The sequence below is a fragment of the Marmota monax genome, unplaced genomic scaffold (genome assembly GCF_021218885.2).
Source record: "Marmota monax isolate L192 unplaced genomic scaffold, Marmota_monax_Labrador192_F-V1.1 WCK01_AAM20220418_F8-fsc00017, whole genome shotgun sequence".
NCBI classification, from domain to species: Eukaryota; Metazoa; Chordata; class Mammalia; order Rodentia; family Sciuridae; genus Marmota; species Marmota monax.
Window position 1 is genome coordinate 23,214,585 of NW_026695241.1, and position 26,051 is coordinate 23,240,635.

A 26,051-nucleotide genomic window follows, 5' to 3' on the forward strand; every position below is an offset into this window, starting at 1 on the left:
AATTGCAGACATAAATTAAATATTACTTTCCTTCTACTCTAAATTCAATAACTTAAAGAGTAACTTTAAAAAACTGAGAACCCAATGAGTATTTTCATTTGGGCACATTTTTAATAATCATCTAGGAACCAAATGAAGATACTCATGTAGGCAAAATCACTTCCTTGTACATGAACCCTGACATTTCCTAGTGAAAACGGGCCTATCAATTTCATTAATGCAAACTGGCAATTGTGCTTTAAATATTTATGAGCCTGCCATACTCCAATTTTATTTGGGCTTAACATGTTACACTTAATACTAGGCATTGAAGCCTATGGCAATTAGACTCGGAGCCATTGTTCCAGTTTCTTCCCCGTGCATGGGGAGGGAAAGGAGGATAAGCTATGTGGCGTATTGGTTGATAACATGGGCTCTGGAGTCCCTATGCCTGGACTCAAGACTAGCCTCCACAGATCCTAACTGTGATCAGCCTCTTTGTGCCTCAGTGCACTTGTATGCAAAACAGGAATAATAGCACTTACATTAAAGGATTCTGAGGCATAATTAAAATAATTCATGCAAACTGCTTCACACAGTATCTGACTTAAGTCACTGCTAAATCAAAATTCCCTATTCTATTGCTCTCCTGCATGTGCCTCACACTCCTGTTCAACTAGACTGCTTCCCACCCCATAAGAGTACTCTGCTCTTGTCCCTCTGTACTTCGTTCTCACTATTTTGAGTCTGGAGCGACCTACTGTTTATTCTTTGGCCTGATGAAATTTTCTTCCCCTTTAAGATGCATCTCATTCTGTGGACCAACATGACTTGCCCCTGTTGGCTTGTACCTCCATTACTCTCTGTTTGCAGTTCTCTTATATTAACCCTGACATCCATTACAGTAATTTATGACCTTGCCTCCTTCATGTATAAGGTCTGTGTCTTACTAGGCTATTTATTCTCTATTGTATTTAACAATCTGCCAGGAGTGGTACTTAAAAAGCACTTACTGGATTTGAAATGGTCACACTTACTTGTAAAAGCATAATATGTTACCTATAACAGATGTTCTCTCATAGGAAGTTTATTAAGATTAAAAGAGCTCATGCATGTAAAGGGTGACTAACAAGCTATTATTTTATAATTATCAACAAAAACTAACATTTCTTGAATGTCTACTTATTTGCCCAGTGTGGTATTAAGTATTATACATGTGTGAATTCCTTAAAACACGGGTAGGTGTGATAATTCCCCTTGCAGAGTAGATGAGATATAGGTGTTTTAAAAATAACTACTAAAGAAAAATGGTTAAGATATGTCAAATTTAAAAAATAATGAAACTGGCCATATGATTTAAAAAGTTGAAGCTGGGGGTAGTGGCACATGCATGTAATACCAAGCAACTCACAGGGCTGAAGCAGGAGGATTGCAAATACCCGCCCGGACAACTCAGCAAGACTCTATCTCAAAAATAAAAGAGAAAAGTTCTGGAGATGTAGCTCAGTGGTAGAGCACCCTGGGTTTCAATTCCTAATAATGCATACAAAACAACAACAACGACAACAAAACAAAGTAGAACAGAGTAGTGGAATCCCTTAATACTTCACAATATAGTTTTTTTTTTCTTTTTTTTTTTTTAATTTTTTTTTTATTGTTGGTTGTTCAAAACATTACATAGTTCTTGATATATCATCTTTCACACTTTGCTTCAAGTGGGTTATGAACTCCCATTTTTAGCCCATATACAGATTGCAGAATCACATCAATTACACATCCATTGATTTACATATTGCCATACTAGTGACTGTCATGTTCTGCTACCTTTCCTATCCTCTGCTATCCCCCCTCCCCTCCCCTCCCCACCCCTCTTCTCTCTCTACCCCCTCTACTGACCTTCATTTCTCCCCCTTGTATTATTTTTCCCTTTCCCCTCATTTCCTCTTGTATGTTCTTTTAAGGATCAAAATAATTCAAGAAATGGAAAGGTAAAGGAAAATTTTCAAATCTTAAAAATGAAAGGCAGTATTACGTGAATTTGTATCCAGTGTTCAGGATCACTAAAGATGAGAGGAAAGTAAATGGGCCTTAGAACCGCTGTAAGCCACAAACCCCTCAAGTGTAAAACAGGCCAGTAACTAACTGGAAGGGACAACTCAGGGTTGCTGTGAAGGTTGAATCAGATGATGCCAGTAAAGTGATTGAAACAGAGTAACAATGAAACACATATCCATGTAATCTGTTTCTATCATGATATATGTTCTCAGTTGTCTAATAAATGAAGATATAAGGACATGATGCGTGAACAAAATCCAAAGTTCATTCAAATTTTCTGAGGCCCCAAGTGTTCTCAATTCTAGCCAGTTTGAAAACACTGTCAAGTTAGTTTTATCTTTTCTCACTGTCATTTTACATAACAGTAGAAATAGACATCAATAACAACAAAGGCCCAGAAAGGCATAAAGAAGGAGAATGTGAATGCCAGGATAAGCCACAAAGGATGTATTTATTTTCTAAAATGAATTTCTTTGGAATTCAAGGAAATGCCTACTTCCAATCCCACATGCATATCATTGTCAAGTCAAATAAGAAACAAATTATTAGATCTTTGTGCAATGCTTTCTTGTATACTTTACAAATAAAATTTTAATGTTTTCCTTCTGTTCATTTTACGTTTTCATACTGATAAAAGAAAGAAATAAAGCACCACGGATTTGAAAGGCAAAATGCACAATATAGCAAACAAATTGTGTTTTCTTTTTCCAAGCATAATTTTATAAGCCATTTAATGAGAATAGAAATCATTTTAAAAAATTTAAAAGGAGACTTAAAAATTCCTTTTGGTGAGTCTGGTTTTCCTGGTATCACACTATGAATCACTTTAAATCGAGGCTATATCAAGCTTAAAGTTTTTAAAAATGATGACACAGATGGAAAATAAAAATGCTTTGCAATGATTCATATGCATATCCCCTACAGTACATGCATTTCTTTTTAAAATCTGCATTTCTAAAGGCACCAAAATAATCAGTTTCTACAAAAGGTTCCAAGGCATTAATGAGATTTATGAGATTTCCTATGGAAAAAAAACTGACTGCTGTGCTGAAGTATGCCTGTCATCTGCTGTATACCAGCACAATCCTGGCTTTGAATGCTATGAATGGAAACAGAGAAGACAGGAGAGAAGCCAAGTGGTAGTGTGCCCTTTGGTCTAGATACAGAGCTGCTCACATAGGACAGCGTGCTTTAAACTTTTACATTCCACTGCTGAGGAAAAGCTGCCAAATACTAAAACCCTATTCAATGAGATAACGTATGTAAGGCACTTCTTTCCAAAATAAAATCAGAGAAAATCACTGCCAAATTTTAATTTTTAATTAAACAAAATAACTATCATATATTACCATTAATAATTTATGAAGAGAAGGATATTTCAACATCTCCAAGACAGGAGAACCATAATTACAAAATAATGGCCAATTTATGAATTAAATAAATTTAACTCTGGGTGAATTCATTATAGGACTCTTATCTTCCTTGTGTGAAGGAACCATGAAATGTTCACCACAACACAGCACCATCTGCAGTCAAACATTTTGCAGTCATTAACAGAGGACAAAAATGTGCCAGAAATCTATGAAATATCTATAATTGGAGTATTTTATTTGATATGTTTAAAATAAGGGGAAATGATAATAAACACCTTCTTCTTTTTTTAATATTTATTTATTTTTTAGTTTTCGGCGGAAATAACATCTTTGTTTGTATGTGGTGCTGAGGATCGAACCCAGGTCGCACTCATGCCAGGCGAGCGCACTACCGCTTGAGCCACATTCTCAGCCCAATAAACACCTTCTTTATATAAAATATTCTGTCCTAATATAAATTTAGGATGTTAAGTATATGATTATATTATCAATGCCTAAGTGGGTTTATTTATTCTCTTTAATAAGCACAATCACTGAAATGACTGAATCAATAAAGTTGAACCTAATCATCAGTTTTCTGCTCCTTCTTTTTTAGAATAAATGCCCAGAATATTTACTGGAAAACAGCCTTCAAAGTAGTAAGTTTATGCATTAGTTATTTTCTGAAACACACAAAGTGCTTCAATTTACATGTTATACACATGGATACTCTCAGCATTCTTTAAATACACATGTTGAATAGACAGTTGGCACATTATGAAAAGCAAAATGGATAGAAAAAGCATGGATTAGAAAAGTTAAATCCAACTATTGGTTCATTTTATATTCTTATTGTTTGATTAAAATAATAAATATATCTCAAAACTTATTTTTTTTCGAATTTATATTTGCTTTAATAAATTTGGAATTTATAAAATTAAGGAAACACCATCAAAAGTTTTCAGAAAATGACATTACCTAGACCACTTTCACTTTTTGAGGAATTTTAAAAATGCAATGGTAAAACTACTTTTACCCATTGCTAGGGTGCAATATGGCTGAAGTGCTAAAAGTTAAAGTAAGATTACGCAAGTGCAACATCTACAAAATTAGCACATATGTTCAAATTACTCCAAGCAGAATGTGGATAACATTCTCTGGTTAGAGACAGTTTCAGATGTTAATTCTTCTTCCTTTAGGCAACCTTTATATGGATTATCCTATCACGCATTAGCCTCAAAAGGACCTCTACATTTTGGAATGTGAAGTATTAAGGAAGTGAATCATAAGCATTTTAAGTCTGTGGTATTTATTGGGCCCCAAATTTTAAAATTTTATGTTTATAAATCTTGGCTAAAATTTATTTTTGGTGTTACTAATGGTTTTAAAGTCTAATTTTTTAGAATGGTGGGACAGAGCGACTAACAACTTAGGCTCCGAGGCAGATGACTAATCCCTGGCTCCACAACTTATTAACTCTGAGAAATTTGATTTATTATGTAATCTCTCTGTGCCCCAGATTTCTTATCTTTGAAATGGGTAATAACAGCACATACTCTTGAGGTTGGGAGATTATATGGGATAACATTTAAGGTACTTAGAACATAGCCTGATGAATATGCTCATTAGTGTTAGCCCCTATTATTACTGTACTAATTATTATAATGTAATAACATAATTATGCTTATTGTTACTATTATTATTGCTACAACTTACTCCCAGATATTTGAAAAATCTACTACATGTATAGAAGAGTATCAAGAGAGATGAACATAGTTTAAGAACACAGTTTCAGTTCTGGCACTGAAAATTTCATTGGAGGAGCAATGTTCCAGAAGTTAAGAAAACAGAAAATTAGAATCCTTATTAATAAGTGGTATCAGTTTTCTCTACCAAAAAAGAAATACTAAATCCTGTATCCTAGAAGCCAAGCAGCAAGAATGTGCTCTACTGAAAGCCACTCACCCCTTGTTCATCCAGCTTCATGAGCTGCTCTGTGACTTTGGGAGTGTTGAAGGCCAACCGCAGGCATTGGACATTGAGCTCGGGGATCACGTGCTCCAGCACTTCTTTCAAAGGAAGCCCTCTAGCCGTCGAGTGCTTTGCTGTTGAAGGAATAGCATCTTCTAAGACAGAACCTCTCAGTGTCATGAGCTGAAAGAGAGACAGGTGGCACAGTGAGGCCTCTCAGGGGGCACGAAATTGTTGAATAGGTCACATGCTCTGGAGGCCTATCTTGCAGGCTCCTTACTGAGCTGGGAAATGACTTTTGTTGATTGAACCAATGAGGAACAAAGATTGTGAAGAGTGAGATAACAAACTTTACACATAAAAAATTAGGTCAATATTTTCAAAAGACCAACACAAGTTCACAGGAATTCATGATAAAGTATTCCAAGGATATTTAGGTAAGTGGCACATAAAACATTCCCTTAAAAAGTCAGTAAGAGGGCTGGGGTTATGGCTCAGTGGTAGAGCGCTTGCCTAGCATGCTTGAGGCACTTAATTCGATCCTCAGCACCACATAAATGTAAAATAAAGATATTGTGTCCACTTAAAACTAAAAAAAAATATTTTTTAAAAAAGTCAGTAAGAGCAAGATTTCTATATGGCCATACAATGCCACAAAGCATGCTAACAAAGAAGTTAAGGAGATACCCCAGAGAGACATCTGAAGAAAAAATGCATAGAATTCGAATGTTGCACTTTTGAATTATAAAAGGTAAATGCCAGGATAAAGTTTTAAGTTTCATAATGCTTTGTTGACAAGCATAAACTGTTCACATCTCCAAATGCTGCTATAATAGGACAATGATTATAGTACAGCAGTACAGCACTGGAAATTGCTTTATGTTTTCCCTTCTTTCTTAAAATATCTTCTATTATAAAATAGAAGCAAAGACATCTCTTTACATAATGATGATTTGCTGGAGCAAGTTAACTACACATGAAGCCTGACGTGCTCTTAATTTCCAAAAATTTTCACATGGCAAAATTGTTGCCATAATATAAATACTGTTTGATGGCATAAGAAATGCACCAAACTGAACAAATACCCAGTAAATGTGTAGGTTGTAAGACATTCTACTGCAATCAGAAAGCTGACAGAGGAGTACTTATGAAGGGAAGTGTGTGGCGCGGAAGAGGGTGAGAGATGAGAAATACACAAGTGCGACCAGGGAGAGAGGTATTTACTCAGAAAAGTATCAGGAGACCAAGTCCTACGAGGCCAGAGGCACAGGAGGCACCATAGTGGCTCAGGGAATAATGGAAGGCCCTGGCAGAAGGAATGGCATTAGAAAGGGATTGTAGAATAAAGGAACAATTTCTACAAAAAGAAAATATCAGATAAGATGAGCAAAGGTATAGAGATAGGAAAAACCAGGGTGAAAGAAGAAGGAGTGATTGCTACAGCTGGACCAGAAAGAACCAGGGAGGAGTGATGATGGAGCTGTGAGCTGGGGGGAGCCAGGACCCACAGCAGAAGACCCTGAGGCTGACTGAGGGATGTGCACCTCATCACTCTCCTGTGTGATCACAGGACACATTCAGATGGGGAAAACAATATATAATTTCAGAAACTAAATTGGCAAATGAGATATGAGAGGAAGAAACTGGAAGCAGAGAATACAGTTAGGAAGTTAAAAGTCTTTAGGTAACAGGCAAAGAAGGCATGATATAAGATTAGCAGGGAAAAGGAAATCCAAAGGAAGCACGGCCAGGAAGTAAAATCTGTAACATCTGCCAACTGATGGAGGGAAGAGAGATAGAGGTTAGGGAAAACAAAATGTATCAGTATCTTACTCTAAACAAAAGAAATGGTACTGGAGGTATTTGCAATATATTTATTTAATGAGGATCTTCTACCCTTAAATGATTTCAAATAACGCATAGAAAAATCATCATTTACATACTATCTCATTTGACAGAAAGTGTTTTTGTTTTATAAATTATGGGCAATGGGTGAACAACTCAGTAACTATTGGGTTCTCCCCTTCATGAGATAATACATGCCTGGATAGGGGACCACAAAGACTGGGAGCATTTTCAATTTAGAAGCCAAGACCAGAAATGCACATCATTGCATCCTGCACAACAGAAAGACAAAGGCTAATTTTAAAGTCAAAGAAGATGAGGAAAGAATGACTCATTTTTACATCTGACTCACTGGCACTATGTACTGATATTTTCATTAATGGCTTCCAGAAACAAGGAGAAGAGTCTTCATAAAAATCTTTGAGCTTCTGAGTTTAAAAATACTCATATGCCAGAAGACTGTTCACAAACAAACCACTATATCTACAAATTAATGGAAGGACTTTTTTGTTGATGTTTTGCAATGACTGACTTCTACTGAGATGAAAGAGATTGGCTTCTGTCTCTGTTACTGGATGCCATTCACTAAAGCCATGGGAGTGCCAATGTCAATGCCATGACTGTGTTTTCTTTTCTTTTTTTTTTTTCAATATACTGATTGGCTTGGGAAGTCCCTAATATAAAGTTAAGTGTTATTTTGTTGTACATCTAATAAACTTGCTTCAGTAAAACAAGTGAACTGACTGAACCACAAGGTCCAGGAGCGTGGGCAGGACCAACATTTAAAAATACCTCTACCAACGGGCATTAGCAATTTCACCTCTATAGCAAGTCTTATACAGGCATTAAAATTGAACCATATATAAGGATTATTTTTCTTGGAAAGCAAAAGATTACAGATAAGTTAGTGGTGATCAATTAAATAAACACTAGAGGAAATAAATGCTGGAGGGAGGGAGAAAAGAAAAAAAGGAGAAAAGAGAAGAGGGGGAGAAAGGGAAGAAGGGAGGAGAAAAGAGAGAAAGGACAGTTTAATTTTATTATAATTTTTCTTCTCTTGAGATTCTGGGATGGAACCCAAGGCCATGCACATGCTAGACAAGTGTTCGACTATGATTCTTCACCCCCAGTCTCTTGAAAGGACTACTTTAGGCATTAGGCGTATAGTAAAGAACAACTCAGATAAAAGTTTCCACCCTCACAGGGCTTACAATAGTAAGCAAACAAAATTTAAAAGCACAATATGTAAGACAGTGTTAAGAGTTACTGAAACATAAAGCATGGAATCAAATTTAAAATGGGGTTGGGGTGGGACTCAATGGTACATCACTTGCCTAGCATGTGTGAGGCTCTGAGTTCAACTGGGACCATCAAAACCAAACCAGACAACAACAACAAAAATGTCATAAATGGGGAGGGAATAGAAATTTTAGACCCCGATGTGGAGGAAGGTCCCTCTGATGTATCAGAGAAGGCCAGAGGGAAGGACATGGGGAAGATGTTGTCAGAGGGAAGAATAGGGAGTACTGAAGTCCAGAGGCACAGGTATCCTGAGGTCACCTAGAGGGGAAGGAGGCCTCTGTGGCTGCAAGAGACTGAGCAGTAGGAGTTATGGGAGATCCTGAGATGAGGTGGCAGAGACAGCTGGGAAGTAGATATGCCAGGTCACTGAGCTATCAAGGACTCTGGCTTTTACTCAGGAGGATATGGAGAACTTTGAAGGGATTTTGAAGGAGGATGGGGCAGATATGGATTACATTTCAAAGAGATTCCCTCTGAGCTAAAAGGAAGCCCAGGTTCAGGGCAGAGGCAGGGAAAGGAGTTCTCAGAGCAAGGTCCAGGTTTGGGGGTGAGAATGGTTGAGATCTAGACTTGCAGTATTTTGAAGACAATGGACAAAGATTGCTTAAAGAACAGATTCGGGGGCAGGAGGAAAGGAGAAGAGTCAAAATGTGACTTCAAGGTTTCTGAACTGAACAACTACAATCCCCAGGTTACCAGGAACTGAACATCAATCTTTAACAACAAATGGCCATGGTATATTTTGTTGGATGATTGGTTTTGAGGCACTAGGAACTGAACCCTAGAACTTTCTGCCATTGAGCCACATTCCCAACCCCTTTTTCTTTTTAGTTTTGAAACAGGGTCTCACTAAGCCCAGGCTGGTATTGAGATTGCCCACTGCCAGCCTCATCCTCCTGGGTCACTAGGAATATGTAAGCGTGTGCCACAGCACCTGGCTAGCCCCAGTGTTGTGAACAGCATTTGACACGGGCACTTACAACAACAAAGGTGAAGGAAAAGGACCAAGGAAAAGAACAAAAAGGCTAACCCTGTGACCATAAACCAGAGGGAGGAGTCAGAAGCCAGGTGGGAAGAGGTGAGAGAATAGGAGGGAAAGACAAGAGTGGTTCCCAGGGCACAGCTGAGTCAAGATGTTGAAGAGTTACCAGCAGAAGCCAGAGACAGGGTCTGAGAAAGAAAGGGCCCCGAGGAAACTCCAGTACTCTGCAGGAAGGATGGGATAGGACAGTGGCAAGAAGCTTTGGATAATGGATAAAAATACCAACAAAAAGGAAGCAAATGATGGGGTTAAAATAAAATAGCCCTGGGAGGGGGAAAAAGATACAACAGAAAGGACGAAAACATTTGGAAGTAAGATGAGGGTATTCACAGAAATCTTGTGGATCTGGGAAGCTGGACAAGGGCAGCTGCCTGTGTCTACCTGCCAACACAGGACACTCCATAGAGGTGGCACATGGCTAAACCAGCAGCTTTGAAAGTGGGAAGGGACAGCTCTTCATTTCTCCCTGGCCACTGTAAACACCACATTAGATTTAAAGTGTTGTTGTTAAAATCCCTATTTTTAATTTCCCCAGAGTTCAAGCTTAGGAACAATTACTAAGTGAAGCCAACTCCTGAAACTACCCTTGATTCAATAGGGGAAATGAAAACAAATGTACTATTTAAACCAGTTTCAAAACCATTATTTTCTAGATACCTCAAGGGTGTATTAGGCATTAATGCATAAGAATGATCTTAAAGAGAATTTAGGATTAAAGCTGAGAGGAAAACACACTGATAACTGGGACAATACCAATGTTTAGGGGAAAAATAAATAAATAAAAGATCCCATGATCCAAAACTTGTTCACAATTTTAAAAAGCTTTGTTGGCTATTTTAGTTTTGCTTTTCTTTTTTCTTAACTAGAGTTTCATTTTAAGATAAACCCATATATTATGTGTATTTAGACTCTAAAAGAGCCTGTTCAACCCACAAATGGAGAGTCTATGGTTCCAACTGTGTTATAGGCTTATACAGTGTTTGTCCAAGGTGCAGCAAAGTGAGGGTAGGAGAAATAAAGTTCCCTTTGCTCTTCTTGGCTCAAAAAATGTCCTCTGCCATAACCTGGACAACTGAGCTAAGTCTCAGGTAACCCACTCTTCTCCACCAGCATGCCCATTTCTCAAGTTGGCTGGTGCTTTCCAGCTGTCCTGAGTGGGATTATGCAACGCCCAGTTGTGATTCTGAAGGTTCCGATCCCTTAGGTGACACTTCACAGACAGATCTTTCTCTGAATCAGAACTGCCTGTCATCTACTGCATCTATCCAGAGCTAGAATGCAGAATGGACCCAGAACTACCCACCTGGCCTGCCTCCATTGCCACCAGTGTGAAGACAGGAGGAGCCTTGCTTGCTCCAAGGACACTGTGACCTTGTGCTATTGAATCTGCTATTGCTCTGCAACTTCTACTACTTTACTTTTTCCTACTTCAATTAAGCTTCAAATCTTTCTTATCTAGAACTTACCTCACTAGTTCGAAAGATCATTCGGTAGTTGTATGGAGATCCATTTTCCTTCATTTCTTCTGGTTTTTCCCTTCGTATGCTCACAGCAACTGGACCAAGATTCTCATCGGCCCCAAAATAGTTCCAGTGTTCTTAGGTAAAATAAGACAAAACCAAGTCAGAAAATTTACTTAACACTTGCAAATATTAGATTCTGCTCAGTATTTACTATCGCCACTCAGAAATTACTCTATCAATAAAATGTAAGCACACTTAATAGGTGTCCTTCAATGAGTTTTAAAAAATTAAGGCTACATAGGTTTCATTCTGGAGGAGATAACACTGAATAGAGAGGGCTTGCTGGGTTGTTTACTATGCCATAGCTAAATACTCTACCATAATTTCTTAGAAGAAATTTGTGTTTTTTCCCCCATATTCTACCATTTTAGTAAGCTACACTCTGTGTGCTCCTTGATTAGGGAAGGTTTTTGTCAGTATTTTAGTTTTCACTAATTTTTTTTTTAATTATTGGGAGTAGAGTTTGAGGAGAGCAAGATTTCCCCCCAGATTAAAAATATGTCCCCAGTTTGGAGAGGGGAACAAGATGCCTGATGGAGTAACTGAGCTTCTGAGTGCCCCAGGGAGGCAGAAGCCTGAATACAGGGCTCTGGGCATTACCAATGATTCCCATGTAGTGAGCACAAAAGGTACTCAACAAAGCCACTGAACCCAAGGGCTTGTGTGGGCTGGTTGAACAGGCAACTCCTAGGCAACCAGAGTGACCAGGTGATGATGAGTCTGGAGCCTTTCATCAGTGTACACAACTGCCCAACAACCCAACCCTAGGCACATCCTTGGGAGCAGGGAAAAGTCTCCACATGACTGGTGTCAAATTTACTTTTCATCTGACAAGAAGGAAGGTGGGGATCAAAATTAAATTAATTTATAAAAAGTGTTGAGTTGATATTTACTGGGCACCTAAATGCATAAGATTCTTTTAAAAATCAAATTTGTTGCTATGTATATGAGATGTTCACAGATGAGAAAATCCATACAACACAGAAATATATGAAAAGTGAGAGTAGATAACTTTTTCTTCAAACCTCCAAAATATTTTCTTTACATTGTTCCTTTACACGTGAAATGACTAAATGACCAACTTGTGAAATGGTACATTATTTGCATACAAAATGCACAACTATTTGAAAATTCATGTTATTTCCATACAAAATATATAAGTATTTGAAAATCCATGTGAATAATTAAAAATTATAGCATAACACATCTAATCATGTGGTTTTAAAGTTTAGATAATGTATAAAAGTATAAATACTAAAGCACAATTACAAGAAAAAAATCATAAATATTGAGGGCTCTTTAAGAATATTATAATCCATGGAAATTCAAAATAAGAAAAACACACAATGGGAATACAGGCAACAAACGTCTCGTTATGGACAACTGAGAAACAACCCAATAAATGTCACAGAATTCATGTACAAACATTCATGTACACCCTTCAAAGCACAGCACATGAGAATCACACTCAGAGGTTATTTACTCTTACTTTGCACACAATTCTAATAAGCTTGCTTGTCTGGTCTTCAAGCCCACTGCTTTATTTCAGAGGTGTGATAACTCCAGATGTTGACAAAGTCCAGGGTGTAGGGCTGATACAGACTTGCATGCAGACAGCAATGTGATAGAACAACTGACAACAAGGAAGAAAACAGAAAGGGAGGAGACAGAAATAGTATAAAAAAGCGGACAAGAACTTAAAGAAAAACAAGACAGCAATCTGGGGCCACTTACTGAAGGAGCAAAGAGCTTCCATTAACACACTTCAATACTCTCAGAGGATGTTTTAACACTGCACTACAGGACAACAGCGGATGTGTCAAAGATGAGCGTGAGTTGCATTCATTATAATCTGCTCCTTGCACTTTACAGATCAGTCACAACCAACTCTAGAAACTCTTTAAATATACCCCATGTACCTCAAGAAGGGCAGGTGGAGACACAGGGCCACTATTAACTCTTCACGGAAAACCTCAACTCGTCCTAGTCCTCTCCTCAAGCTTTCCCTGGTCAGCTTCCTTTCCGCTCCCTCAGTGCTTTACACATCCTCTGTTCTCATTAGCCTCCCCATCACCTACCTCCTCAATCTCAGCCAATGACAATGCTGTCTATTTCACAAAATACTTCCTCCTCCTTTATCACCACTCACAAATTTATCTGCAGCCTGACTCTGCTTCCTTTTCCCTCCAATCCAAGATCTAGCTCCTGATACCTTTCTTGTTCCACCTTTCCAGGAATGCCAATTCCTTGGTCACCCTCTCTCTTCACTGCCTCCCTCTCTCCTTGCACATTCCCATCACCATCAGGTTAAAGTCCCCTTCGTCGTTTTTACGCAACTTACCCTGGCTCCAGCATGATAGGTGAATGGAGAATGAAAAGGAGCCAGGGTAAGTTGGCTGGATAAGCCAGGGTAAATTGGAGGAGATAACACTGAACAGAGAGGGCCTGCTGGGTTGTTTACTATGCCATAGCTAAATACTCTACCATAATTGCTTAGAAGAAATTTGTGTTTTTTCCCCCATATTCTACCATTTTAGTAAGCTACACTCTGTGTGCTCCTTGTCTAAGGGAAGGTTTTTGTCAGTATTTTAGTCAGGGCTTTGGACATTACCAATGGTTCCCATGTAGTGAGCACAAAAAGTACTCAGTAAAGCCACTGAACCCAAGGGCTTTGGTTCTTTCTTCCATTGAAAACTTGAAAAACCTGCCTAATTTCTCACATTAGAATTGTTAAAATCTGATTTCCACTATCTGGGTCGCCAATGACTACCTTAAAGTTAAAGCAAATGGTACTTTTGTTCTTACCTTAACGCAAACTCTCCAGAGCATCTAGAGCAGATAATCAGTCATTTTTTCCTAGGAGCACTCTTCTTTCTCCTTTCTATGGCATCACCTGCTTCTGACTTTCCTTGTACCACTCTAGGCTACTCCTGCTGTTTTCTTTCCCTTTCACCTTGAATATCCATCCACTCAGAGACTTCACTTCCATCCCACCATTGACAACATCTGTAAGTCTCCATGTCCGCTCCAGACTTGTCTAAGGCCTAGGTCTCTACATTCACCTAACAGAAAACTCTCTGTCCCACGGGAATCTGCAAAAGAGAATGCATCACCTCCCACATAAACATACCCAGTACAACCCTTCATGCAGGCCCCATGTCAGCAACTGCTACCAAATTCACCAGTGAGTGCTCTGGCTAGACCCACTGCCATGCCCTGTGAATGCTAGTTCCTAAATATCTCTCAAATTGGTCCACTTTTCCCCCTACTGCCTATGACTTAGGATATTTTCCTGAGTGTAATAATTGGTTGTCTTTATCCAACTTCACAGAGCAGTACAATGATTCATCTAAAATGCAAAGTCTGACTGACCACGGCTACACTTAAAGTCCACCTCTGGCTTCCTGAAGAGTCTCAGACTTTCCATGGCTCCCTAAACCTGCTCATGACCTCTTGGCCATTCTCAACTCAAACCTTTTGCTCATCCTTTCAAATTCCGAGCACCAACTTGTCTTTCAGTTGTGAAAACTTACTGTACTCTTTTTCCATCTGAAAAACTGCCTGGAACGTTCTTGCCAGAACACTTCTTCTTTTGACTAAATCCTCTCAACTTTTAGGTTTCATCTGAAGGACCCCTTAAGGACACTGGTGCAAATGAAAGGGTAACACTAATACTTGATTTAAAAGTGTTAAGAGTTAATAAAATAGTGAATCCAAATATTTAATACGCCACAAATACAAAAATATAGAATCATTACAAAACAAAATATATAAATTGATGAAAATATAATTATTAAATAATTATTTCATTATTACTTGGCAGATAAAAACAGTGTGATTTAAAAAATAAACCCAATATATAATAAACTTAAATATTAAATTAAAGTCTAAAAATGAAGAATATTTTGTTACTAATAAATTATCATTCAAACTTTGTGTATGCATGTGTGTCATTATCAAAACCTGAGTATATTTTTGTGCAATTTTCCCTAGCTACTGAAGTAGTAAATTCTGAGTTGGGGGAATGGTAATGAGATAATTATAAACTAACTTCAAACATATTGTTTAAACTCTATCTTCAGATAAACCCATCTCTAGTTTGATAATGGTGGAAAGATCTCTTTTAACTTATGTACCTATTTATGCAGATATTGGGTGTGTGTGTGTGTGTGTTGCTGAGAACTGAACCGAGGACCTCATGCATGACCACACCTCGTTTTAATTGAAAAGACAGTGCTAGCTAGTATTTCCAAAACAGCATTTCCAGGCAGTCATCATGTATGTTAGTTCTACTGGTATAGATGAAGATTTTGGTCCAGTTTCTAGTGTTGAACTCACTACTATCATGATTAGACTCTACTTGTTCAAAAGTCAACTTGACTTAAAAATTGTTTTTATAATAAAAGTTGAGTTTTGGTTCACTAACTATTTTTCTGCTTCTAAGAATTATGGATAAAGAGAAAAAACAAAAACAAAAAGAACCTTTTCTATATGAACACAAATTTATCCAATTCAAAATATAATGTAGCATTTTGCCATCCAGTAGAGAATAGTTCAGCAAGTCACCTTAAATTGAATTTTAAGAATTTTTAGACTTTGATCTCAAGACAAAGGTGTTAGAGTTGACATCCTCAGCCTGGACCTTCTGGCAACTCTTGGCTCTGCCTGTCCTTCAGCTTCACTGGAAGGCAGTACCCCCCTCACAGCCTCCTGGCCTCTGGGCAGCACTTCTGTATTTGCTCCTTGATGCAGCATATTTTATTTTTTCCCTACCATCCATCTACCTCTATTTTGTCTAGTTGAGCTAGTCATCAGCTGCAGGGAGCCCTTCCAACCACATTCAGCTCTTTCTTTCTGATTTGGGAAAATCAGAAGGGAAGGGGAACAAGAACAGGGAGTTATGGATGAGTGGAGTGAGAAAAAGGAAGAGAAACTGTTTCCTTGTACTTTTCAGGATGAGGAAAGTAAGAGGAAGAAAAGGGAAAGTGAGGAGAAACAGAAGACTCAAGGAGGTTGGCTAAAGCTGCTACTGAATGGACTGAAATATTGATATCACACTGCCAAATACAGTGATTTAGAACTGGCCCACCAGAGTGCCCAATACCAATACTGCAATCACTATGTTCGAATGATACAGTGCAGCAAAGGTAAGCAAGTCACTTTACCAAGTAACCATGAAAATATAGATATTTCTTTTTTACAGATATGGCAACTATGGTTTAGAGAGGACAAGTCATGAGTAATATATACCAGAACTGAAACACAACTGACTTCAAAGCTCTTTTTCTTAGCCATTATATATAGCATTACATTCCCAGAAATTTCTAAAATCTTATTAAGAATAAAAACTAGTTAAAATTTGATGCCTGAAGGGATAGGCTATTTATCTAGTCAGATCACATACAATGTTTTATTCCCTGATATGCCATACAGCCAAGGTTTTCCTGTGTTAAGGGACAAAGGTACCAACAACACATCCATACATGACTGATTCCTCCTCCACTTTCAATGCTCTACTCAATACCTCAGCGTGTATTTAACCTGGAGTTCTATAAGTTCTACGTTTTGAATTTTAAAAGGGATAATATAAAGAGTGCTATGTACCTATTTGTGCAAATATAGTGTGTGTGTGTGTGTGTGTGTGTGTTGCTGAGAACTGAACCCAGGGCCTCATACATGACCACACTTTGTTTTAATTGAAAAGACAGTGCTAGCTAGTATTTCCAAAACAGCATTTCCAGGCAGTCATCAGGTATGTTAGTTCCACTGGTATAGCTGATAAATACTTTTGCCATCACTAGGATTCCACATTAATACCTGTATTTTTGGCTGATATATTAATAATAACAAAATTTTTACAATCTTGAAGATGAGAAATAGTGAATAGGTCAAAGCTCCACTGATTTCAATATGATAGTCAAATCACCTCTGCACACACACCTGCACACAGGCGGAAAAAGATTAAGCCCAGCATTTTACTGTAAAGGAGAAAAGGATAATAGAGTCACAGAGTTAGAGGCTTTCAACCAGCAATTTTGGATTGTTCATACTGGTTTTCATGATATCTGTAGGCTGTGTATTAATATTTTAGTTGTACATTTCCCTAGGGACACCAGCTTAATCTAGACTGAGAGTGATCATGAACATAAAAATACATTTTAATTTTTTAATAAATAATTTATACAATTATAATTTATGGGTTAACATACTTCTGTATGATTATTAAATTTTTAAATAGGGAAAATAAGCATTATAAACCCAAAGCAAAGAAGCACGATGCCAACAAAGCTTAGTTACTATCTCATGCCTAACAGAATTAGAAACAACTTTTCTGAAATGGAAAAACAAGGAACATCAGCCCTGGGATGAAGCTGTAATATATTCGTACATGAAGGCGGCAATGTGGATCAGAACCAACCATTTTAGAAAGCAGAATGGCAATATATGCTAAAGTCACAAAAATATTCACATTCTAATCTTAGAGTTACCCTGACTATACAGAAGGGAAAATAAAAAACTCTTCAATTTTCTCTGGAAAAGACACAAATCACTGCAGAAAAGGGATGTTTTCTACAAATAACAAGCAGACAGACTTGAGCCTCACTATGTGTCAGCAGACCAAAGAATGGACCTTACCTGAATTAAAGCTATTTCACCAGTTTTAACGTGCTTTGTAAAAACAGCCTACTTGGGAAGCTAGAAGTTCATAGACATGAACTCTGACCCTTAATATTTCCATTACACAGAGAATTTGGAAACTAGACCACTCAGCATGAGTTTCTATGAAACTATTTCTCTCTGCTTGTTGGGTTCACAAAGTTCAAATGTTTTGGTTTTGTAAAACTTATTACATCTTATGATGACTATTAACTATGTTAGAAAGAGAATATAACTTAAAAGTTAGGAGAATTAAATAAACAAAATAATAAGTATTCTGCTTTTAAAATGAACTCTAGGTTTGCCAAAGTGAAGGTAGTAAAAGAATAACCGCTTAAAGAATAAATGTTTTCAGGAAGAGCACCACTCAGAGATTTCCAGTCTCTGGTTCCCAAAGGGGTTATCCTAATTATAAGGGTGGAGGTCCATGAGAACTAAGTAGCCTATGACTTTGCATCATAATCAAAAGCAGGTCAGAGTAATGGATGGGGACATTTACAAAGAGGATTGGCCACATGCCAGACTTCTGTCCCAAAGCACTGTATGAAACTTATAATTATTGTTGTGTAAGAGTAATTGCCTGCACTTACAGAGTGTGTATGACTCTTGAGGTTGAAATTCTTCTTTATACTGGTAACTACTAAAATGTGGGGTGATCTACTTGCAAAACTGCATGGAATTTGGGGGTTTAACACAGCATTTTTCTTAGCAGTCCCAAACAGACTTCTATCTTGACAATAACAGGTAAATTTTATTATGAAGTTATACTGACGATAATAAATTCTGTCTAAATGGTTAAAGGAAAAAAATATCGAGAAGTTTGGCACAGTGGCACATGTCTGTAATCCAAGGTAGAGGGGATGAGGCAGGAGGATTGCAAGTTAGTGAGATTCTGTCTCAAAATAAAGAATAAAAAGGGCTGACAGTGTAGTTTATAGGTAGAATGTTTGCCTAACAGATGCAAGGCCTGTATTCTATCCCTAGTACCTCAAAAACAAAAGGAAAACCCTATTTTATACAGGGAAAATTAAGATTAGCAGATCCATGAGAGTTTGTTTTCTTTTCTGACCAGCATTAGTCTAAGGCTAACAACTATCTTTTAAAAATTTAATTTAACTATCAAATGAAAATTTTTAGCCTATAACAAAGGTTCGAAATTAAAACATGTAAATATTCAAAATAGTCAAGAGAATGCTATACATTCTGCGATCTTAAACCTACCATCAGTTGTGTCTGCTAAAGTTTACAATGGTAAAAATCAGTCCCAGTAATGGCATTTTGTGTCTATGGCAATTAATTGGTGGTCTTGGTTAATTTCCACAAAACCACCATGACCACATGAAGACTTACCTGTGGTCTCATTTCCTTCAGAAATCTGCAAGATGCTATTCAGGAAGGCCATATGCACATAAGATCCTCACTGATCATACCTGAAGCTATATGTATTTTGTCTGATTTGTTTACTATTCCTTTCCAGGCTCTGTAACTCAATAAATGTATTTCACCTTAGCACCAAACATTCATTCATTTGTAAAATGAACTAATGCCTCCTAAAGCATCCCAGAGTGCCAGGGTTACTGGACTCAGTGCTGGGAGAGTGCCTGCACCTTTGAGAACGAGGGGTTGCAAAGGCTTCACAACCCTGGAGTATAGGCACAAGCCTGTCAGGTGCATAAGACAGGAAGGGGAAATAACCTATTCCAGTGCGCTTAATGAGGGGGCAGAAGGAATCTCAGCTCCATGCGGGAGTGGAACATAAAACAGCCCTTTTAACTCAGACCAACAGGTGGGTTTCTTTTTTTTTTTTTTTTTAGTTGTTCATGACAATACAATGATCTTGACATATCATACATTTGATTCAAATGGGGTGGGGGGGGATAGGAAGGGCAGCAGAATAAATAGACACTTGTATTGCTGTATGTATATATGTGGCCATATAATCAATGTGATCCTGCAACCCGTACACGTGAAAAAATGAGAATTTATACACCAACAGGTGGGTTTCTATCCTGCACCTTGCTCATAGATCTCTCATCCCATAGTGCCACCTCCCTGTAGAGAGGTCATACCACTCCACCAGCATCAGCCCTCAGCCTTCCCATGCTAGGGAGGCCATCTAGGGAAAGAGCTCCACAGAGTGGCAGGGGAACCCACATCACCTACATCAATGCACCTAGGCTTTAGTCATAAAGGTAATCATGATCTCTCAACAATTAGGAAAAACCAATAGTGTAGAAGAGAAACAATAAAAAAAAAGCAGAATATATAATTAAGAACATATATGTTGTTTAAGGGAAAAAATTTAGAAAAAAGTTTTTAAATTAATACCAAAAGAGAAACAGAGGGTTTTTACAATAAAGAAAAATGATTGTGAAAAACTATAGGAAAACAAAAATACTGAATTCTTGAGGGATAAAAATATGACTACAAAAATAAAATCTAGTGAAAATACTGAATAATGGAATGTACAAAGCTACATACCAACTCCTCATCCAGAAGATAAAATTGAGTATGGAACAAAAACAGAAAGACATTGAAGCTATAAAAGGAAAAAGTGAAGGAGAAATCAAGGAATTCTACCACATATCTAAATGAAGTTACAGAGTAAAAAGACTGTAAGGATTTTAAGAAATCATTTCAAATCAGAAAAAAAAAAATAATGTTCAAAGCTTCTCATTCACCTCCCTCACTTTTCTTTTTCTTTCTCTTTCTTTGTAGTATTGGAAAGTGAAACTAGGAAACCAGGATCAGGCACTTTTATCAATAGAAAACTGGATAATAATTTTGCATTTGTATGTAAGATGTAAGTACAGAAGGAGTCAAGTGAATTTACTGGAATTAGCAGGGAGCTTCCTTTTTGTATCTCTGGACTATTTTTTATAACAAGCCCACTTACACTTTTGTCTGATGTGTTTACTGTTCCTCTCCACTATAATGCAAGCCCCACAGGGTCAGTTCTGTTTACCAGTGCCCCAAACCACGCAGGCATGCTGCAGCATTCATTCATTTTTGGCAGTCATGAAGGTACAACACCCTCATCTCCCTTCCTTCCTTCCAGGAAGAACTTGCAACCAATTCAACCACAAGAAAAAAGTTAGCTGCAATTCATATGTAGACTCTAGAGGACTTGCCAAGGGATAAGAGGCTGAGAATAGTAAAGAGGAAAAGATCGTTGAAGCTTCAATGTTTCACATCCAAGTGTCTAATGATAATGGAGGCATTTACAGAAGGAGAGTAATTAAAGGAGAAAAATGGTGACTGTCAATTTATGCACATTCCTTAGAAATTCCAACTGGACAGCCATCAGGTGGATGAGGAGAAAGCCTGGGAACAGAGGTATTTCATATGAATATAAATGTCTACTACATATCTTTTTTTCATAAAAAAATTTTGAAGTTACTAATCATAAAGAACATATAAACCATGATAATCAGATAACAGGAAAATAAAAGATGAATGTTGAAGCAAACATGTTATGATGAAGGCTATACAGCTGAGCACTGAACTTGGTTCTAGGAGTTGAGATAAAACAGTAGATGTGGTTAAAAAAAAATACCTATCATCAGAAAGTCAGGTGTTTGGTAGCTGCTAGAAAATAATTTTTGGCACCAAATTCTAAAAGAAATTTCTAACATGGAACTTTCTACATGAGCAATGTTTTCATCATAAGTTTTATTGCAAAACAAACTATTTTCATATGACTTCATCTTAAAAAGATGACCTTGAATAAAGTCAAGTGTCCATGCTGGTGTGGCCTTCTAGAGGTCTATATTGACTTTAAAGTACAACACATGGAAGAGCAGCTCAAAGCACAGTCCGTGTTACCACTCCCAGGAACCTCCAAGCGACCAAAGCTGAGGTTCTAAGAATGCCTTACCATCCAGGGTGTGCTAAAGGTGCAGAGACTAGGTGATCACAGCTAAGGAAAGGCAGTATGTTTGTTTTCAAAGGAACGGAGATATAAAACCTGGATGCCTAATAGCCTGCTTGCCACTGGAAGCCATGAGTGCATAGAAAAATGGCAGCAGAACCCATTCCTAAGGTTAGCTTCTCAAAAACACGTTTAGTGTCCAAATCTCCCTACAAAGAAATATATAATAGAGAATTAATAACCTATAAATGAAGTAGACATAGTTTATGTAATTTTAATAAAAAAAAAATGAGAGACAAGTGCATTAAAACAATAGATTATAAACATGTATGAGATCTTTCACTATTAACTGTGGCAGGATGAACTGCTAAGTTCAAGAGCACAGAGCACAACATGGCTCAGACTTGTTGACTGGAGCTCACCACTTAACTGGACATAAAACTACTCCTGCCAGAAAACTACTCTTGGGGTAAATATCCTGAAAAAATTCTGAACTCTAAGGCAATCTATAGTACTTTCCTCAAGCCAAAGTTTGCTATATTCTAGAAGGATTTTTTTTTTTTTTTTTTTTTTTTTAGGAAAATAAAGGGGAGCGGGGAGCATAAACAGGCACAGATTTTTAAAAAAATGTATTTAGTTATACACTGTCCCCCGATGTTTTCATCCTCCTTTTTTTTTCATAAGGCACTGCCTCCTCTATTTATAAGGTTTAACCTCTCTAAGCTTCTGCTTCCTCCTATCTAAAATGGAAATAAGACTTCTTAGCTATTAAATGTCAAGCTAGTGACTTAGCCACTCAAAAATTTAGTTTCTGAATCTGCGAAATGGGAATCATGGCTCTTGCCTTAACAGCAGGCAGACTACTGGGTGAGTGGTGTACCAGATCTGCCTACTTTAGGAAGGTGTTCTAACTTGAAAAGACTTGCTGGCTACACCTGGGCTCAGGTCAGCCTTAGCAACATCTGAGAGGTTTCTTCATTTTTTTCTCTACTTGAAGCAATGAAAAAATTAACTCCACATCAAGAATGAAATTGAAGCCACTGACTAATTGTTAGCATAAGCACAAAGAAACCTGACAGAGCACACCTGTACCATCAAATGACAAAATTAATTATCCAGGGTACTGTATCTGAAGATGTTCCTCCCTCTTCCATAAAGTATTTATATGCACAAAAACGCTTGAGAAAAAAAAAAAACCTTTATCTTTTTTTTGTCCTTTTTTTTATCTCTTAGGAACATAATGTATATTTCATAACAACTACTGTACAGTGCTGTGGTTTTAGTTGTCAATTGCTCTATTACAGGGTTCAGCCAGGAACTGTGAAGCTAATGTGGCTCTCAGGGTCTCAATTTAGACGATTTTTCTTTTTGCTTCTACTTTCTGATGTTCTGATGTTACTATAAAATAATTCACTAGAACTTACAAAACAGCTGCATAATGCTGCTCATTTAACAGACTGGAATTTGAAGGATGGTTCTTGATAGCAAAATTACCAAAACTGTCACTTTAGTATACAGGAAATTACATGAAATATTCTTATAAAGTATGTTAAAGTTGGCTGATTACAATAGGGTGAGAGGTAAATAAAGAAAATTGAACTTTATAGTAGCAACTGAAATCCAGCTTGTCTCTTCAAACTGGTAATCCAAGGGCCCAGCAAACTGCCCCACATAGAGTTATAGGGGGAAATGAACAGTAAGAACAACAGAATTTGGTGTCTTAGAGTTACCAGAATAATTAAGTGGGCAAGCATCAGTTTCTCTTTTTTTAGGAGTGGAAAATATTCATAGATGAGCTTCAACTGTAACAGCAGTTTCTTCCATCCACTGGGCAGCAGGCAGAGGCCCTTCCCTACCACATCTTCAATAACTTGACTTTCTGAGCCATGCCCCACATGGTATAGAGATGGGCCTGTCAACACCACTGACCATGGTTCAACAAACACCACTGCCAACACAGCCCAGGAGATCCTGCCTGCCAGGGGACGACAACCTCTGAATGGGATTCAAAACATGCCTCAGACTCTGTGGGGACAACAGAGAATAAGGAAGAGTCCCCTCCTCAACAAGTCATGCTATCTACAGGCAACACTGAATTACTCCCAACTTAGTATTTTCTACTTACAAATGTCCTTGATACTTTAATTATAGTGATGAATAAAAACTAAAGAGAAAAATATGTATATCTTCAAAGGAAGATGACCAGGTAATTTGAATCCTATCCTATTGCTTAGTCCTTGCCTCCCTAAGGAGGGCATGGTCACATCACTTGAACTTTGCTCACAAGAACAGGTTCATTTTGGAGTCCTAGGAGAATCAAGTGAGGAGATCTACAAAAAGCACAAAGTAATAACATTATAAACATTGGCTCTATTACTACTGTTGTTTCATCCTGTGTGAGTCTTGGTATGACCACACACACTAGCAAAAATGGCCATCAGTGCCATATTGCTAACTTTTGTAAGTCCAAACCATGAGTTTCTTCTACTGGTCCAGTACTTTTCCAGCAATAGATCTGGCTAATATGTTGGAGTCAAATTACTCTACAGTTTAAATCTGTAAAATAATAATCTTATATTAAAGGAACTGCAGCTTCATCAGGTGAATATGATCATCACGTTTTACACACAATGTTGCTATAATGTTATTAGTAATAAATTTTTCCCTTGAGATTTAGCTACAATGAAGTCAGGAATGCACTGAACAGCAGAATGGAAACTGGAGATGAAGAGAGTGAGGTGACAGCTGGGTCAGGAATGCTACACTGTGGCACTGGAGGGTAAAGCCCATCTGACACTGCTGTACTCCTTCAAAAAGAAAAGTTGATTTAAGGTCCTGATCAGGGGAAATGGGTTAGGGCATTAATTTCAGTGAATCAAAGTTGTATAATAAAAATTGTGGGAGCATTTTATTTCTTTATATTTTATATTGTAAGAAAAAGTGCAGACAACATATAAACTTGTAACATAATTATACTATAAGGAATTAATTTCTGCTTTGTAGGGCATTATTCAGTCATCATTTGTGGTATATGACAATATTATGACAAATGATCAAGTGGTAGTTTCTAAGTCATGTGGCCCAAGTACAGCTATTAGAGCAGCTGCTCTCTGTGACTGGCTTCCTCTGGACCATCCTCCTGGATTAACCACTGCTCACTGCTCCTCCAACACCATGCTGATGAATGTCCACTGGCATATGTGGGCCATCTCTAGTGCCACACACATTTTATGCTCCCAACAGCTGGACTTCATGCTGACACAGTCAGATATATCTTCCTAAACCTGACGATGGCAGCTGACTTATTATTTTAATTATGAAATTTAATTATTATGAAAGTTGATGAAATATGAGTATAAAAGATAAATACTGCTTTTATGAAAGCTAAGTTGAAGACTTTGGGAAGGCTTACTACAGGCAAGTCACTAAAAAAAAAAGCCATTGGATTGGATGTGGGCAAGATAGCTACAAAAAAATAAAATAAGAAAAAAATTATGAAAAAGACTCTGTCCTGAGATTGATCTACTGGTATCTCTGTTTTTGCTCTTGTGGTTTATACTAGGTAAGAGATAAGCAACTGCTGAATTAATGGCTTATAAAATTATGAGTTGTTATGAGTAAGCAGGATTGCTCTGAACTCTAGTGTTCAAATTTTTATTCTATACTTTTGAAAGATAAAGTGTCTTAAGTAAGATTCCCTCCTTCCCTTCATTCTAACATAGTAGAGATCAAAGAATAGTGATTAAGAATACAACTATGCTCAAAGAGAACAAACGTGGAATCCTGGCTCCAATATTTATTAGTTCCATGACAGCATTATCACTTAGGCCCCAGTTTTCTCATCTGAAAACAATAGTATCTACCTCATGGACATCAAGAGATTGAAATGAAAAAGTGTGTATCATATCAAATGCTTAGCATAGTGTCTGGGACATAAATTATCAAAAATGTTTATTATTATTATTATATTAGCTAGTAGGAAAAAAAGTGCCCACTACTATATAAATAAGATAAAACTAATACATTCTCTCTCATGTTCATCACAATGTCAATATCAGTTACACTGAAGGCAAGATGGCTCCTCAAAGCCATCAGAACAGCTCAGAGATACTTGTAAAAAGTGTCTCAGGCATAGTAAAGCAGGAGTCATCAGCTAGAGGCAATTTTACCTGGATGTCACAGCTGCAGGGATGGAAGAAATCGGTTGGCATGCTGCTAAAATCCTATAAGGCACAGGGTATCCCTCACCCCAAAAGAGAACCTCTGGTCCCAAATGGCAAGAGGGCAAGTTTGATTAATCCTGCCCTCTAAGAGTGAAAGAAACACATAGTTTCTAAATCTTAACTCCAAAAAATTATTCTGAGAAAATAAATATAGTTTGAAAGTAAAACTGAGATTTTCATTATAACTGATTCCAGGATCCACAACATAGATAGTAATGAGACAAGGTTTTT

At 37.5% G+C, this 26,051-nt stretch overlaps 1 protein-coding gene across 16 annotated transcripts in view; it reads right to left on the reverse strand.

The window, feature by feature from the left end:
- Positions 1-26,051, reverse strand: part of Sipa1l1 (signal induced proliferation associated 1 like 1) — a 367,512-nt gene that overhangs the window by 110,170 nt on the left and 231,291 nt on the right. For all 16 annotated transcript variants that reach the window (XM_058577710.1, XM_058577721.1, XM_058577720.1 and 13 more), the window contains 2 exons: positions 11,013-11,143; positions 5,352-5,540 (listed from right to left, as the gene is read on the reverse strand). In XM_058577710.1, coding sequence (XP_058433693.1) covers positions 5,352-5,540; positions 11,013-11,143 — 320 coding nt within the window. The remainder of the gene's footprint in view (positions 1-5,351; positions 5,541-11,012; positions 11,144-26,051) is intronic.